This window comes from Cicer arietinum, chromosome 4, assembly GCF_000331145.2.
Source record: "Cicer arietinum cultivar CDC Frontier isolate Library 1 chromosome 4, Cicar.CDCFrontier_v2.0, whole genome shotgun sequence".
NCBI lineage: Eukaryota > Viridiplantae > Streptophyta > Magnoliopsida > Fabales > Fabaceae > Cicer > Cicer arietinum.
Window position 1 is genome coordinate 1,987,303 of NC_021163.2, and position 13,455 is coordinate 2,000,757.

The 13,455-nt window shown below is 27.7% G+C and overlaps 1 protein-coding gene across 1 annotated transcript; it reads right to left on the reverse strand.

Annotated features, from left to right (window-relative positions):
• Positions 1–5,102: 5,102 nt before the first annotated feature.
• On the reverse strand, positions 5,103–11,634 carry LOC101504583 (ribosome-recycling factor, chloroplastic). Its single transcript, XM_004495142.4, has 10 exons — positions 11,323–11,634; positions 11,149–11,218; positions 10,629–10,724; positions 9,851–9,948; positions 9,410–9,521; positions 7,243–7,284; positions 6,858–6,914; positions 6,699–6,749; positions 6,540–6,596; positions 5,103–5,309 (listed from the first exon to the last, which is right to left on the reverse strand). Exons 1-10 carry the CDS (start codon positions 11,517–11,519, stop codon positions 5,292–5,294), a joined length of 798 nt encoding a protein of 265 aa, XP_004495199.1. The 5' UTR covers positions 11,520–11,634; the 3' UTR covers positions 5,103–5,291.
• Positions 11,635–13,455: the final 1,821 nt, after the last annotated feature.

Genomic DNA, 13,455 nt, shown 5'->3' on the forward strand with positions numbered 1-13,455 from the left:
TGTTTCAAAATTTTGTTGTTGAAGTAAAATGGATAAGTGCCCCAAAACATAAAACTAGAATCCACAAGGAAACTTATACGAATATTTGATTATATTTTTCCTGTAAATAGTTTAAAAAATAATATTAATTAACCAATGTGATATAATAATCATATATGGTTATCATTAGTATAACTAATACCAACACCTCTTGAAAAGTGACTAATTATATAATTTGAATAAATTGCATATAAATTAATATTTTAAAGTTGAGCTTGGACATCCTCTGGTTTTTTAATGCATTGTATAAAAAAAGTTCGAAGATACACTAGATAAATGTATGTTATTTGTCAATAAATTTTTTTACAAGTTCATTTTGAATTAATTGAAAATATTCATTTGAGAAAAAGAGGTGACAATTGTGGCGGTGAAGCCATGGATGAAAGAGGAATGTGGTGGAAGTATCAACATTCTCTCAATAACACGTTGAGGATCTAAGTAGATGAAGAATTAATTATGTTATTGATTATTCAAAGTTTTGATAATTACATAATGTGGATACTATATATACAACTAAAGACTTAAAAAGATAACAATCATTTAGTTACTTTAGAATAACTAACTAACTGCTTTACAATTGGACTACTCTATTTTACAAATGACCCCTTATCTAATATCTGATTTAGGCTTGATATTATTTAACTATCTTGACTCAAAACACGCTTAATTACTTACTTCTGAAATAATCATGAAGATTAATATTTATAATCACAAATAAAATTTATAATATAAAAAGCATTGCCAAACTCTAGTATGTCTTATAAAAAGATAATAACAAATATGTTACTAAGAAAAAGCCGTATATGAGGCCCCCTCCGACTTTTTACTTGCATAAAAGATAGAAAGAATGTGGAGCAACTTGAACATATCCCTTCTTAGCAAAAGATATATTGCTACCAACACTCTTTATTAATATATTATATTTGAGTCATGAAAATTTACATATATACTACTATATTTGAGTATGAAAATTTACATATGTCTTATATTAAAATATATGGGTTTTATATAAATTTGGAATCTATTTATATTTTAGTCAATTAAATAGAGTGTGTTAGATGTACTATCTTCTAAATAAAATATAAATAAAATAATTATTGAAAAATTCATTCATAAAAAATTAACATCAAATACATCAATAGTTATTTCATTAATAAAAATCAAATACACATCATACTTTTTTAAACATCATGAAAAATTAATTCATTAATAAGAATCAAACATTTAATAGTTATTTTTAAAATATAATTACTAATAAGAAAAATGATATTTGAACAAATGCACATCATATTGTATGTAATGTTCACTGTATTTATATGATAAATTTTATTTTATTTTTCAATTTTTATTAACTTTTTTTTTTAATAAATTAAGATATTTTTTATAAATATATACAAGTTTATACCTCTAACTATTTTGAATACTTCTTAACCACTAAAATATAAAACATTAATTATTTTAGAGTACGACAAATTAGTTATTAAAGAATATTATAAAATGATTAATAAAATATGTAATTTTAGTGATTAATAAAATATTCAAAACGATTAATGAAACAAATTTGGATATTGTGTTGCAAAGATATTTTTAAAGTTTATTTTTTTATATATAAAAAACGAATGGTACATAAAATTGTGTTTCAATACTTTAACTTAGTTAAACGCCGTATACTAAAATTGTGTATCATATCCTTTAATATAAAATTGTATATCCTTTAATTTTTTTTATAGGAGAAAAGGGTATTGCTTTTTGTTTCTATAGAAAGGATATTATTTTATAATAAGGAGATACAAATCATAACAAATAAATTATTCTGACATTTATTGAATAATTAATTTTAGTGAATAACAAAATAAATAATATTAATAATTAATTTTAAGTAAATAATTTATATTTTAAGTAAATACATAATTAATTATTATATCAACCATTAATCTATTTATTCTACTAATCTTTTACTTTATAAGAGTCAAATTTTTTATTTTGACACAATCAAAAGCAAGCTCCATTGATTTTATTCTATTAAAAAAAATCAAATAAAGTACACGTTATTGAAAACTGTATTATTATTTTAATATAATAATGCATGAACAAGTTCCATTTTAAAGTCATAAACAAATCATCTAATTATAAAATTGAAAAAAGAAGTAATAAAAGCATCCTTCATCGGCTTTTCAACATTTTTTATTTGCATTTAATATGATATTATGAAACGTCAAGACAGGGATCTACCCCACTTCCACTTGTCTTGTTCTATACATTTATTATTGCTAATGCCCCATAATAAATTTATTATACGATTTGGTTTTTGATTAATGGTTCAATCTACCTGCACATGACCAATCGTGACTTGAATCTTAATATAATACTACTTCTTTATAAAACTGGCTGATTGAGCTTATTCTATATATTTTGACCTAAGCTAGTTTCATTGCTATGTATGTGTGTCGATTAAATTTATAATAATAAACATGCACAACGGCCAATAAGAATAATAAACATATTAGTGGGTTAAGACAAATCCACTCATTCGATTTAAACTAATACAAAGTAATAAAACCAAAGAAAGAAATCAAATCTTCGGTTAATTTAAAAAAAAAAAGTGTCATCTTTACGAATGATGTACATAATAAAGTAGATAATTAATGCATAAAATTACGGTACATAACCAATTACATTTTAGTTTGTCATATATAAAAAAGTGGATAATTATAAAATGTTGCTACATAATATTCTTCTCAATTAGTTTTTTATGCAAATACTGACAAATGCTATTAAAGTATTTTATTAGTGATCTAAATATAAAAATATATAATAATTAATGTATTTAATTTTTTAAAATTTAAAATATATCTTTCTTTAAGCAAAACTTTTTTATTTTCAAAAAAATTTCTTTAAAATATTTATTAACTAAATTTAATTTAAAAAGTGCAAGTTGTGTTCATAAACAATTGTTGATAAACAAAATAATTAGATTTATGAGTTGAAGTGGCGAGCAATAGTTGTTCCACGTTGGAGTTGCATTCCTCGTTCCTTGAATATTGAACTTTCGGGAATGTGAATTTGTTTGTTACTAATCGTGGAGATCGTCATCATCAGAATATTAATATTTAATTAAACTGCAAATACGAGGCTACTAATAGCTTTTTTAATTGTCGTACTAATAATAAATAAACTACTCAGGTCTCATTTGAATTTAGGGAAAAAATGTCTGATTGTCTTTTTTTAATCCTTTTTTATATAGCTTGAGTTAGTTAGGATGACGATTTTTTTTTATATAATTATTAAATAACGCTTTTTTTGTTCTTATTAAATAACGTTTTCGTGCAAGCTGTATAATGCAACACTCTAGTCTCTAGACCAATGTTAAAAAATTATGTATAGGTGTATGACTTTAAATATGTAAATCATTTAAAAAATATATTTTTAACAAAGGTTTCATATTAAAGATGGATTTCATATTTTCTTTCTCAAATTTTTTTATTGGTAATTTATCATAGCAACAACTCAACCGGAATGGTCAGGATTGAATTGTTGCAATGAATATTGTTACCCAGTATAATTAATTAATACTGTAATGTGTTTAGTCAACACTTGGTGTTGCTAGAACCATTTTTATTTAAAATTTATTTGATTTAACAAATAAGATTATAAAATAAAAAAGTGGTATAAGATTATAAGAAGTTGCAACGGAGAGTTATAATTGTTCTTTTTTACTGAATAATTACTATAATTGGTTGAAATTTCAATTAACTCTGTTTTCATAAAAAAATGTAAGATTCCCACTTTTTATTGAGAATAAAAATTCCAGTAAAAAATTGAGAATAAAAAAGTAGAAGAAATATGAGTAAATAAATAAAATTCCAAAATAGCTTTTTTAAACTCGTCTATACCCCATTTTGCCGAAAAAATAGTTATGATTAATAAAAAAATAGTTATGCTATCTCAATGATAGTAGGTATAAGCAACACTATGAATAAAATATCAAATTTTATTTGGAATTATAAGAAAAGGAGAGGAATTTGAGGAAAGGAGAGAAGGTAATCTTCACACTTTATATGAAATAGTAGTCTTTTTTTAAGCAAAAATAGAATTGAAAAACAGAGAAATTTTATATATTTTTTCTGTTTTATAATAATTCTAAAAAAGTAGAAATGATTTGGAGAAATTTTAATTCCACCCAAAACTCTCTAACGGCTCCTTCAATTTTTTATAGTGTCCCCAAATTTGGGGCATTTAAGTCTCAATACGATAATACACTTTATACTTTTTTTTTTTTCACAATAAAAACTTAGAATGGGTAGTTCCCATCAAAGCCAATCCAAACCCAATAAATCATAGATAGAAATTTAAAGTGCGGTCTTTTAAACACTAACAACAATAAAATTAGAAGGATCTTAAGTCTAATTAATAATTAACTAGCAAAAAAAAGTAAAACAAATCTATACCAAGGGGTTAAAAAATAAACAATAAAATTAATACTGTTAATTAAATCAAAAAATTATTTTGAGGTAAAAAAAAGAAGAAATATGCAAAGCTTAAACGTCAGTCCAATTTGTCAATAAATTTAGTAAATTAAAAAATACAACATTAAAATTATAAAATATCAATTAAAATAAACCCTCTATAAATTATATAGATGACTTATTCACATTAACTCACTCTTTTTTTTTAAGGACAAAATTGTCAATAAAATTTTAACATTTCATAAATAAATTTATAAGTAATTGTAATTGTACATTGACTAATTATTGACAAATTAACCAATAAAAAAATTATATTTCATAGAAAAATTAGTCTATAATATAATAACATTAATATGAAATCAATATAAAGAGATCAAATATACAATTAACAACAATAAAAAATTTAATTAGATTCATTTTAATTTCTATTTTATAATGTTAAAATGTATTTATTAATTTATAAAATTTAAAGATTAATTTAAACCACGTTTACAATTCAAATGACAAATTTACCTATTCAATTTACTTGCATACACTCTTGCATCATGACATAGGCGACAAAATTAATATATCTACGCTATGGCAGTCTAATGTCAATGATAGCAATTGTAAATAAAATTAATAAATCCAAATTTACATGGACTCACCTTTTCAATTTGAAAAAGCATCTATTTAACAGAAAAAGCAAGTTGTCTTCCGTATATAAGATAAATTAGACAAAGTACACACAAAATTTGAGCTCCTCTAGATAAAACTCAAATACGAATACATTTATGTATCAACGGATCAAACTGTCAGCAACTCCTGAAAGATAGGAATAAATCACATGTCAAACCCTGAATATATACAATCATGCATAAATTGATTTTTCTAGTGTAATTAAAAATGTACGATCAACTATAAGTTCCTTTTTTGCTGATATCCTTCTTTTTTTCAAGGTACAAAAGCATGTAAATCTCACTCAAAGGTAAATTAGTCATCAAAATGGTGAACATGGATCAAAATAGTTTCTAAATTTTAATTGACAAATATTTCCTTGAAATTGTAAAGAGTCTATAAAAGAGGCATCTTCGTTAACTTTTGCCATTAGAAACTATGACATGACACGTTAAACTAATGTGCGATCTTCCACATAGAACTCACACCAATGCTACATCACCGAGGACTAAATTGAATACGAAACTTATGAGGTAATTACTTCACGTGTTTGGAACCCGAGGTGATAGCTCTGGAGTTGGCAAGCATTAATTTTTTATACTACATAAGTTTCTACCGGAATTGTGGCATTAATGTGGGATTCGCGTAGAAGAACACATTTTTCATGTCACGCCACAGCCCCGACAGCAAAAAGTGCACGAAGGGACCTTTTTGACTGCAACGATGTATTTGGAAAATCATAAGATTTAGAGACTATTTTGGCAAGCGTTCAATTTCGAGAACCATTTATCCTATTCGCTCACATCTCCATGTAGTTATTAATATTGAACACAATCAAGTCAAAAGAACCAAAGTTAGTCAAAATGTAGGGAATCCGTTTACCCATTATACCATGTTCAAATAAAACATCATTTGTTGTCCTTGCATAGCTAATTTCCAGAACATAATACGATGAAAGTGAAATAGAGACAACCTCAAACGAATCCTAGAAGTAGTTACTAGAGTCGTATTCGACCCAATTTGAGTGAACTTCTCCCAAAAAATATTAAAAGAATCTTGTAACAACGACTTTTTTTAAATAATAGCTTTTTGTATGAGTTGAAATTAGTTTTTGTATCTCAATTTTTTTTCTGAAGCTATCTCATTTAATTTCTCTGTATGAAACACATCTGAGCTCATAAAAACTTTGTTTTTTTTGTAATTGCCGAACTATATTAACTGATTTTAACTGAGAAACTCCTATAAGTAAGAAAACTAATTCAAACAAGGCCTTATAAAATTGGCTTTGTGAGTGTAGTCTGTGTTTAAGCATCTCGTTAATCTACAATCTTTTATATGCCATAGGTAAACAATGTATTAAGTGGAAATATATAGTACCTTTTCTTTCTGTTTGTAGATGGCATCAACCTTCTTTATATAATCATCTGTCAGCTTCTACAAAACAACATAATAGGAAAAAATAATTATTTACTATTTTAAATAATAAGCTAGCCTTATAAATCAATTATCCATCAACATATGAATTTACCAAGTTACCTGCAAGTCGCTTGACAAATCTTTCACATTATCTTCTGAGAGCTTTTTTTCCTGCGATAAAATTCCAACGGTGACTGACGAAAGCCATAGTGGCAGATAAAGAAGAAATTACTGAAGGGAGTTAAGAAAGAAAAAAGTAAACAATTCAATGATTTAAACCTTTTCAAGTTTTTCATAAGCTTTCAAAGCATCTCTTCTTATGTTCCTTAAAGCCACCTATGAATGAAATGAACATGCCAAATCATTCAAAAGAAAGTTACAAATAACAGAAATTTAGCCAACATATTTATTCTAGAAGCATACTGCATGTAAAGCTATATGATTTATATTGAAAAAGAAAAACACTCTTCACATCAGTTAGTGCCTTCAATTACTACAGTTTATTAAATTTTATTCCTCATTCACAATGAAGTTTCTTCCTGTTTAAGTGGTAGCGATGAAAGAAGTTCCGAGGAGAGCAAAACCCTCAAAATGGCAATAATGAACAAGAACCTGTTCATTATCTCAAGTCTCAACACAAGTGTAATTTATTTTGTAAACTCACCTTCCCTTCTTCAACTTGTTTAGAAACTATCTTTGTAAGTTCCTGGAAAGGGGAAATACAAAAAAAGTTTTAGCTTAAGTTATTCAAACGACATCAAAAAATCCACATATGTGCTTAGACCTTCAAAAGATTCCACATAATGCATGTATATTATAAACAACCATTATAAATGGCACAGTTTCATAAAACGGTAAATTGGTAACTGAAACAATTCTGTTGGAACTATGACCCGGAATACCTTTTTTTTTCTTTTTCTGGTGAAATCCCCTTTCTCACGGGTTGTTTCTGTTGATTGCGATTATAACCATAATTTATTATTTCCTAAATTTTTTTATATAGTTTCTATAGAAAGTTCGGTTGATACTGATCATGCTCCTATTCACGAGGGGTTCCGACTGTCTCTGTTGTCTAATAGTTACACAGATTCATTTGTAAAGAAAAACAGAATATTCAGATTACTAAGCTTTCTAGTCGATACCTACCTTTTTTCACCTGACCTCGTTCAAATCTAAGGTTTCATTTCATCTGCTGTGATCTGGTCCTGCGTCAGTACTCGTCTGCTCACAGCTGTCCAAAACGACGCTCCTCTCAGAAGCCGTGTGAGGTGCTCATGTCACTTTACTGTCACTTTCAGATCTCATCACCGATCTCATCTTGGATGCCAGCATGTACCATTCAGCCTATAACGCAGGAGCTCGTTGAATATCGCTTTGAATTCTCTCAATAGAATATTGAAACTGGAGATGATTTCCAATCAACATTTGTGTTTTGCACTTTGATTTCTAATTCAACTAAGCGGGGAGGTCGTGGTTATGGTCGCAGAGGTGGTCACCGATACACGGGTGGCAGAGAAAACCTTCATTGTTTTTAGTGTAAATTAGAACACTTAGGAAACATTGTTATTCCTTGTATGGATTTCCAAACAAAATTGGCAATGTAGTACAGTGTTTGGGATTTAGATGTTTAACAGAAGACTCTAAGGGGATATCGTACAATTTCTTCCAGGGAATATAAAGAATACCTTTAGCTTAAGCTAGCCCAATAGGCTTTTTCTTTGGTCACTCTCACTACTGAAAATTTTACTATTTGTCCCACTATTAGATTCTAGATTTTAGACCATGGTGCTTTTTATCTCAGTCTCTCACTTTAACTATTCATCTCCTTAACCACCTCAGCAAATCACCATTGTCGATGCGTCTAAACTGCAGCATGATGGTAGTTCCTCTTCCAAGTTTGCCTCTAATTTTACCCTATTTGCACTAGCTACCCCTTTAATTCGATTTAAATCAATCAATTCACTCTCTTTCTAAACTGTTCCATAGCATTTTATTATGATTATTTTCTTATGTAGGAACCAAGTATGGGATAGACAATTGGTGCAGAGTCTTAATGGATCTTCACTAGTCTACTGCCTTTCAACCTTCTCTATCCACCATATTCGATGGCTCCAACTCTCCTGATCTTCTTCACCGTCGTTTGGGTTATCCAAGTTTGGACAAGTTAATAGAGTTGGTTCCTCACCTTTCACACCTATAGAGCATGCTTGTGATGATGAATTAGTGTTGTATCTTCCTTCAAACCAAGGACCGAATACATAGAAATTTACTGTCATTTCATTAGAGAAAAAAATCCTCCCAGGCATCAAGACTTCTTTTCTGAGCTTCATGGATTAGTTGTTAGATATCTTCACTGAATCCTTGCAAGTTACAGGGACCTCAAATAGCCTATATATGTGACAAGATGGATACACACGATGTCTCTACATCTATATATACACACTACAACGTGAGGAGAAGTGTTGATTGTAATTATAAATTTATAATCATCATTTGTTATTTAATATAGTTTCAATAGATAGTTTAATTGTTATTGATTTTTCTACTAATCTAGATGGATTTCAATTATATATCCCTTGTATGTATAGTTAAAAAAGATTCATTTGTAAAGAATATTACAATAATTCAAATTATTCAAGTGTGTCATAGAAGAGAAGAGGCGATGCTATGTAATTTCGAAAATATTTAAATACAAAATTATAACCAATCAGGACTATCACTTTGAATCAGTGAAAGTGAAAGTGAAAATGTAATTAAAAGAAGAAAAAAAATTCACACGAAGTTTGCTACAAGAATTTAGACACTACAACATCAATGGAAGGGGAAAATACCTTCCTTCTATCAGATGTCAACTGAGGGATATTCAACCGTATCAAATCTCCATCATTATTTGGAGTCATACCAAGATTAGAGGCAACTATGGCTTTCTCTATAGCCTTCAAGCTGAAAATCAATATTAGTAACCAAAAGTTCACTGAGAAATATTCTTCACCCAAGATACCATATTGACCCATTTAATTACAACTAAAATTATTTTTGTCTCATGATATTGAAGAATGTCTCAGATGGGATTGTTTGCTATAATACATACACTCTCAATCAATGACTACTATAAACGATTCAACGGGGAGAAAAAGAAGTAAGCCGCACAAATCATTATGAGCATGCCATACTGTAAAAAAAAGTATACAAAAAGTTTGAATAAGATAATTTTTTATTTTGCTTATCTATTTTATTATTTCTGGTTTATCGTGTATAAGTGCATAGCATACCTTGATTTGTCATATGGCTGTATCAAGAGTGAACTGGCATCAGGAGTGCTTATTTGAGCAATGCTCTTCAAGCTAACAGGAGATCCATAGTATTCCACCTAAAACAAGTTATGAACAGTTCATCTACAAGACAAAGCTCTCTACAAAAATTAAGCAGAATACTTATGATTTGTTATCACTTCAGTTTAGTATTGCTTTAAAAAAATAAAAAATTTCAGTTTAGCATTTAGTTAAAAGGTGATGATTACATCGTTATCTCCGTTTTTATCATTGTGTAAGTATATGTTCCATAGTATTATTATTATTATTTATTAGTAATACTAAAGAGCAATTGGATGATCAGACATAGCAATATTGAAAAATAAAAAACCAATCCAAATCAAATGAAAGGAAGTAAATGACACAAGTGAAAGCTGAGAATAAGATACAAGTGTCATGCAATGAAAAGTGATCATGACAGACAAGTAGTAATCAATGTACAAAAGGGTGTGCAATTTGAAGAATCCTAATACGATTAATCGGTTTCAAATTAACTAGCCCTCCATTTGGAATCATTAAAATGAAAAAATTCATATTATTTGCAAGTGAATTGTTATAGATCGTAATAAAATCAAAGGTTTCAGACACTGCATAAATAAATAATGTGAAAGACATTAAAATTCAGAGCATGCAGTCCAACTGATTTTACTTTTGAACAGCAAATATAAGCATGTCAATGCAATATGCATTTTGTAGCAGAGGCGGATTAAAAGAGTAAAAACGCAATTGCAAGGTATACCTCAATTTTGTCAAGCATAGACGGGTTTGCTCTCCCTGTTCTTATGGAACTGAAATTAGTCCGAACATTTTCAAGAGTCCTTTCCATCCTGTTTTTCTGAGGAAGGGAAATAGAGAATTGTATATAAAGATTAAAAAAATCAGAACGCCTCACATTCATATATACATTGTTTTTTTTACACAAAAAAAAAAAAAAGAAACTTCATTGCACTATGGGTTGAAGAGCATGGTTGAACCCGAATAAAATAATTGAGAGAAAATATTGAACTTGAAATTGATAGTATAAATATACAATTAGGGTATAAATACAGCTTTAAATAGTGCTCCTAATAACATAACCAATTCTCACTTAATCATAACTAACTTAAACCAATTTTAACACATATCTAACTATATCTAACATTATGCAGCACCGAAACTTCGAATCTAAGGTATTAAAGTCGTGTTTGAATGTCCTATATGTGTTTGTGGACAAAGTATTGTCAATGTTGTGAGAGGTTTATAGATTGAGAGAGACTTACAACATCATTCTCAATAGATGCTTTTTCAGCTTCAATTTCTTCAATAGTAGCGGCTCTCACAATTCCCTTTCTGTGTGTATTTCAAAAAATAAAATAAAATTACAATTAGAACCAATGAACGAAGTAGTAAACAAAAATGGAAAAGAATCACTGAAGTGAAGATATTGGTAGTACCTCTTATGCAATGTGAAGAACCCTTTGGAGAGGAGGGGTCTGCCAGTGAGAGTACCGGAGAGTGTGAAGCGACGAGGGAGGTTTAGAGTGACATAGCTTGAAGCAGAGGTGAAGGAGTAGCGGTTGAGAAGAAAGGGTTTGGGAGGGTTTTGGAAAATGGAACGGAGTGTTGGTGTTGGAGAGAAAGAGGTTGCCATTAGATGAGAACGCCTTGGGTTGTTTGTTGTCTTTGTTCTTTCTGGATAACAATGTTTATGTCACAACCGCACCGGATTACAATCTTCACACAAGCAACTGTTGCACTCCAAATGGGGACCACAAATTTCAATTATTTTTTTAATAATAATAATAGTTATAATAATGAAGAGGTTAATTTTTTTTATTTTTTTTTACAGAAACTATTTCATTCAAACACAAAAGTTGGGACAAAAGAAGGAATATAAGAGGGTGTTTTCTCAATCAACTAAAAACTAAAGCAAATTTAGTTATTGAATGGTGTTTTAGATACAACGGTTTTCAATGGGTTAATGAAGGACATCGAAATGCCCTCAAGCCAAAATTCTAGAGAAGATAACAACCAAAATTGTTTAGCATACAAGCAATTTATGAAAATGTGCAAGCTCATATATTTTAAGTTTTATTTTGTTATTGTCATAAAAACTTTTAACCATTACACGATAAACAATACAACATGACAGATTGAGTTTTTTTTACTAATATTCTAAAATAGTATGTCCTTATTGTTATATTATTACAGAAAACTAAATATTCAAATTTAATTTTTACAAAATATACTATATATTAGATTTAATGGTTATACGATATCATATCGGTGTAGAGTAGTTTTATATTTAATTGTTTATAAAAAATAACTACTGCATCTTTTATTCTTATTAAATATAAGTATTTAATCAAATTAAGGGTTGAACTAATTAATAAATATAAAATAACATAAATTATTTAAATATATTTTGTAGTAATATTTAAACTTATTTAATTAAAATAATGAGTATTAAATTGGAAGAAAAAATGATGTCTTATGAAGTATCTGAAAAATGATACCATGTGTTCCATAATAATTTTGTAATTCAATTGTTTTACACATAGTAAGAAATTTGTAAGAGAGAAAATATTATTTTTATTAAATTATTCTTGTTAGGTATTGAAGTATTATCAATGTCATAAATACATAGGAAAAAAAATTAGATCATAAATTATACAATTATATTAATTAAATGATATAATTAAAAAAGTGTATTAGAAATTAATAGAGTCGTTCATTTTGGGATAATTTTTTTTTTCAAATAAGGACATAAAATATATAAGTTAGTGAAAAAAATTTAAAAGCTCTTACAAAGAAGTTCATACATTATAAATAGTGGTTTATGGTTTATGAGTAAATACACGAGACATAGTTATTATAGTATTTGAAATATCAATCACATAAAAAATGTGTCTTTCATGTTTTAATTTTATATATTAAATTAATTAATATAAAACACATCTAAGGACTAAAGATTTTTGTAATCGGGTTTATTTTTGTAATCGGGTTTACTTCAAGATAAAAAATGTATTTAGATATATTTTTGTAATCGGGTTTATTTAAAGATTATTGTGGATTTGTGATAGTTTTTTATATCAAAAAAATTTTAGATACTTTTTGTATAGTTTTTAATATAAAATACACATTTTATGATTATAACAAACTTTAAAAAATTAAGAATTTAATAAAATTATATTAAATTTAAAAATCATACAAAAGATACTTAAAGAAATGCACATAACTTTAATCCTTCTGTATATCCAAAGACCAAAATTACATTTTTTTTAAAAATCAAAATTACTCTTTTATTCTTGGTTTAGTGTTGTGAGGAAAATCTGAAATATATAATTCTAACGGGACAAACCGTACCTAACAAGTTTGGACCCAAGCCCAATAGACTTTTACCTACATGATGACTACACTTTGACAATTTACAATTCACAACTCCACGTGTTTATACCTCCCAAACTCTTAAAGTATGTGAAATTTCAATTTCTCCTTTTTAATTATTTGGAAAAAAATTTAAATATAAAAAAATATTTTTCTCCATTTTTAAAATTGGAATAAATTTGAAAGTTTCAAAATGTAAA

What these genes read in the sequence shown, in the direction of transcription:
- LOC101504583 (XM_004495142.4), bottom strand. Translation starts at nt 11,519, where the DNA reads ATGGCAACCTCTTTCTCTCCAACACCAACACTCCGTTCCATTTTCCAA. An exon ending in CATCTATTGAGAATGATGTT is followed by an intron (nt 10,725 to 11,148) that starts GTAAGTCTCTCT and finishes TCCCTTCCTCAG; the next exon opens with AAAAACAGGATGGAAAGGAC. An exon ending in ATTTGTCAAGCGACTTGCAG is followed by an intron (nt 6,597 to 6,698) that starts GTAACTTGGTAA and finishes GTTGTTTTGTAG; the next exon opens with AAGCTGACAGATGATTATAT.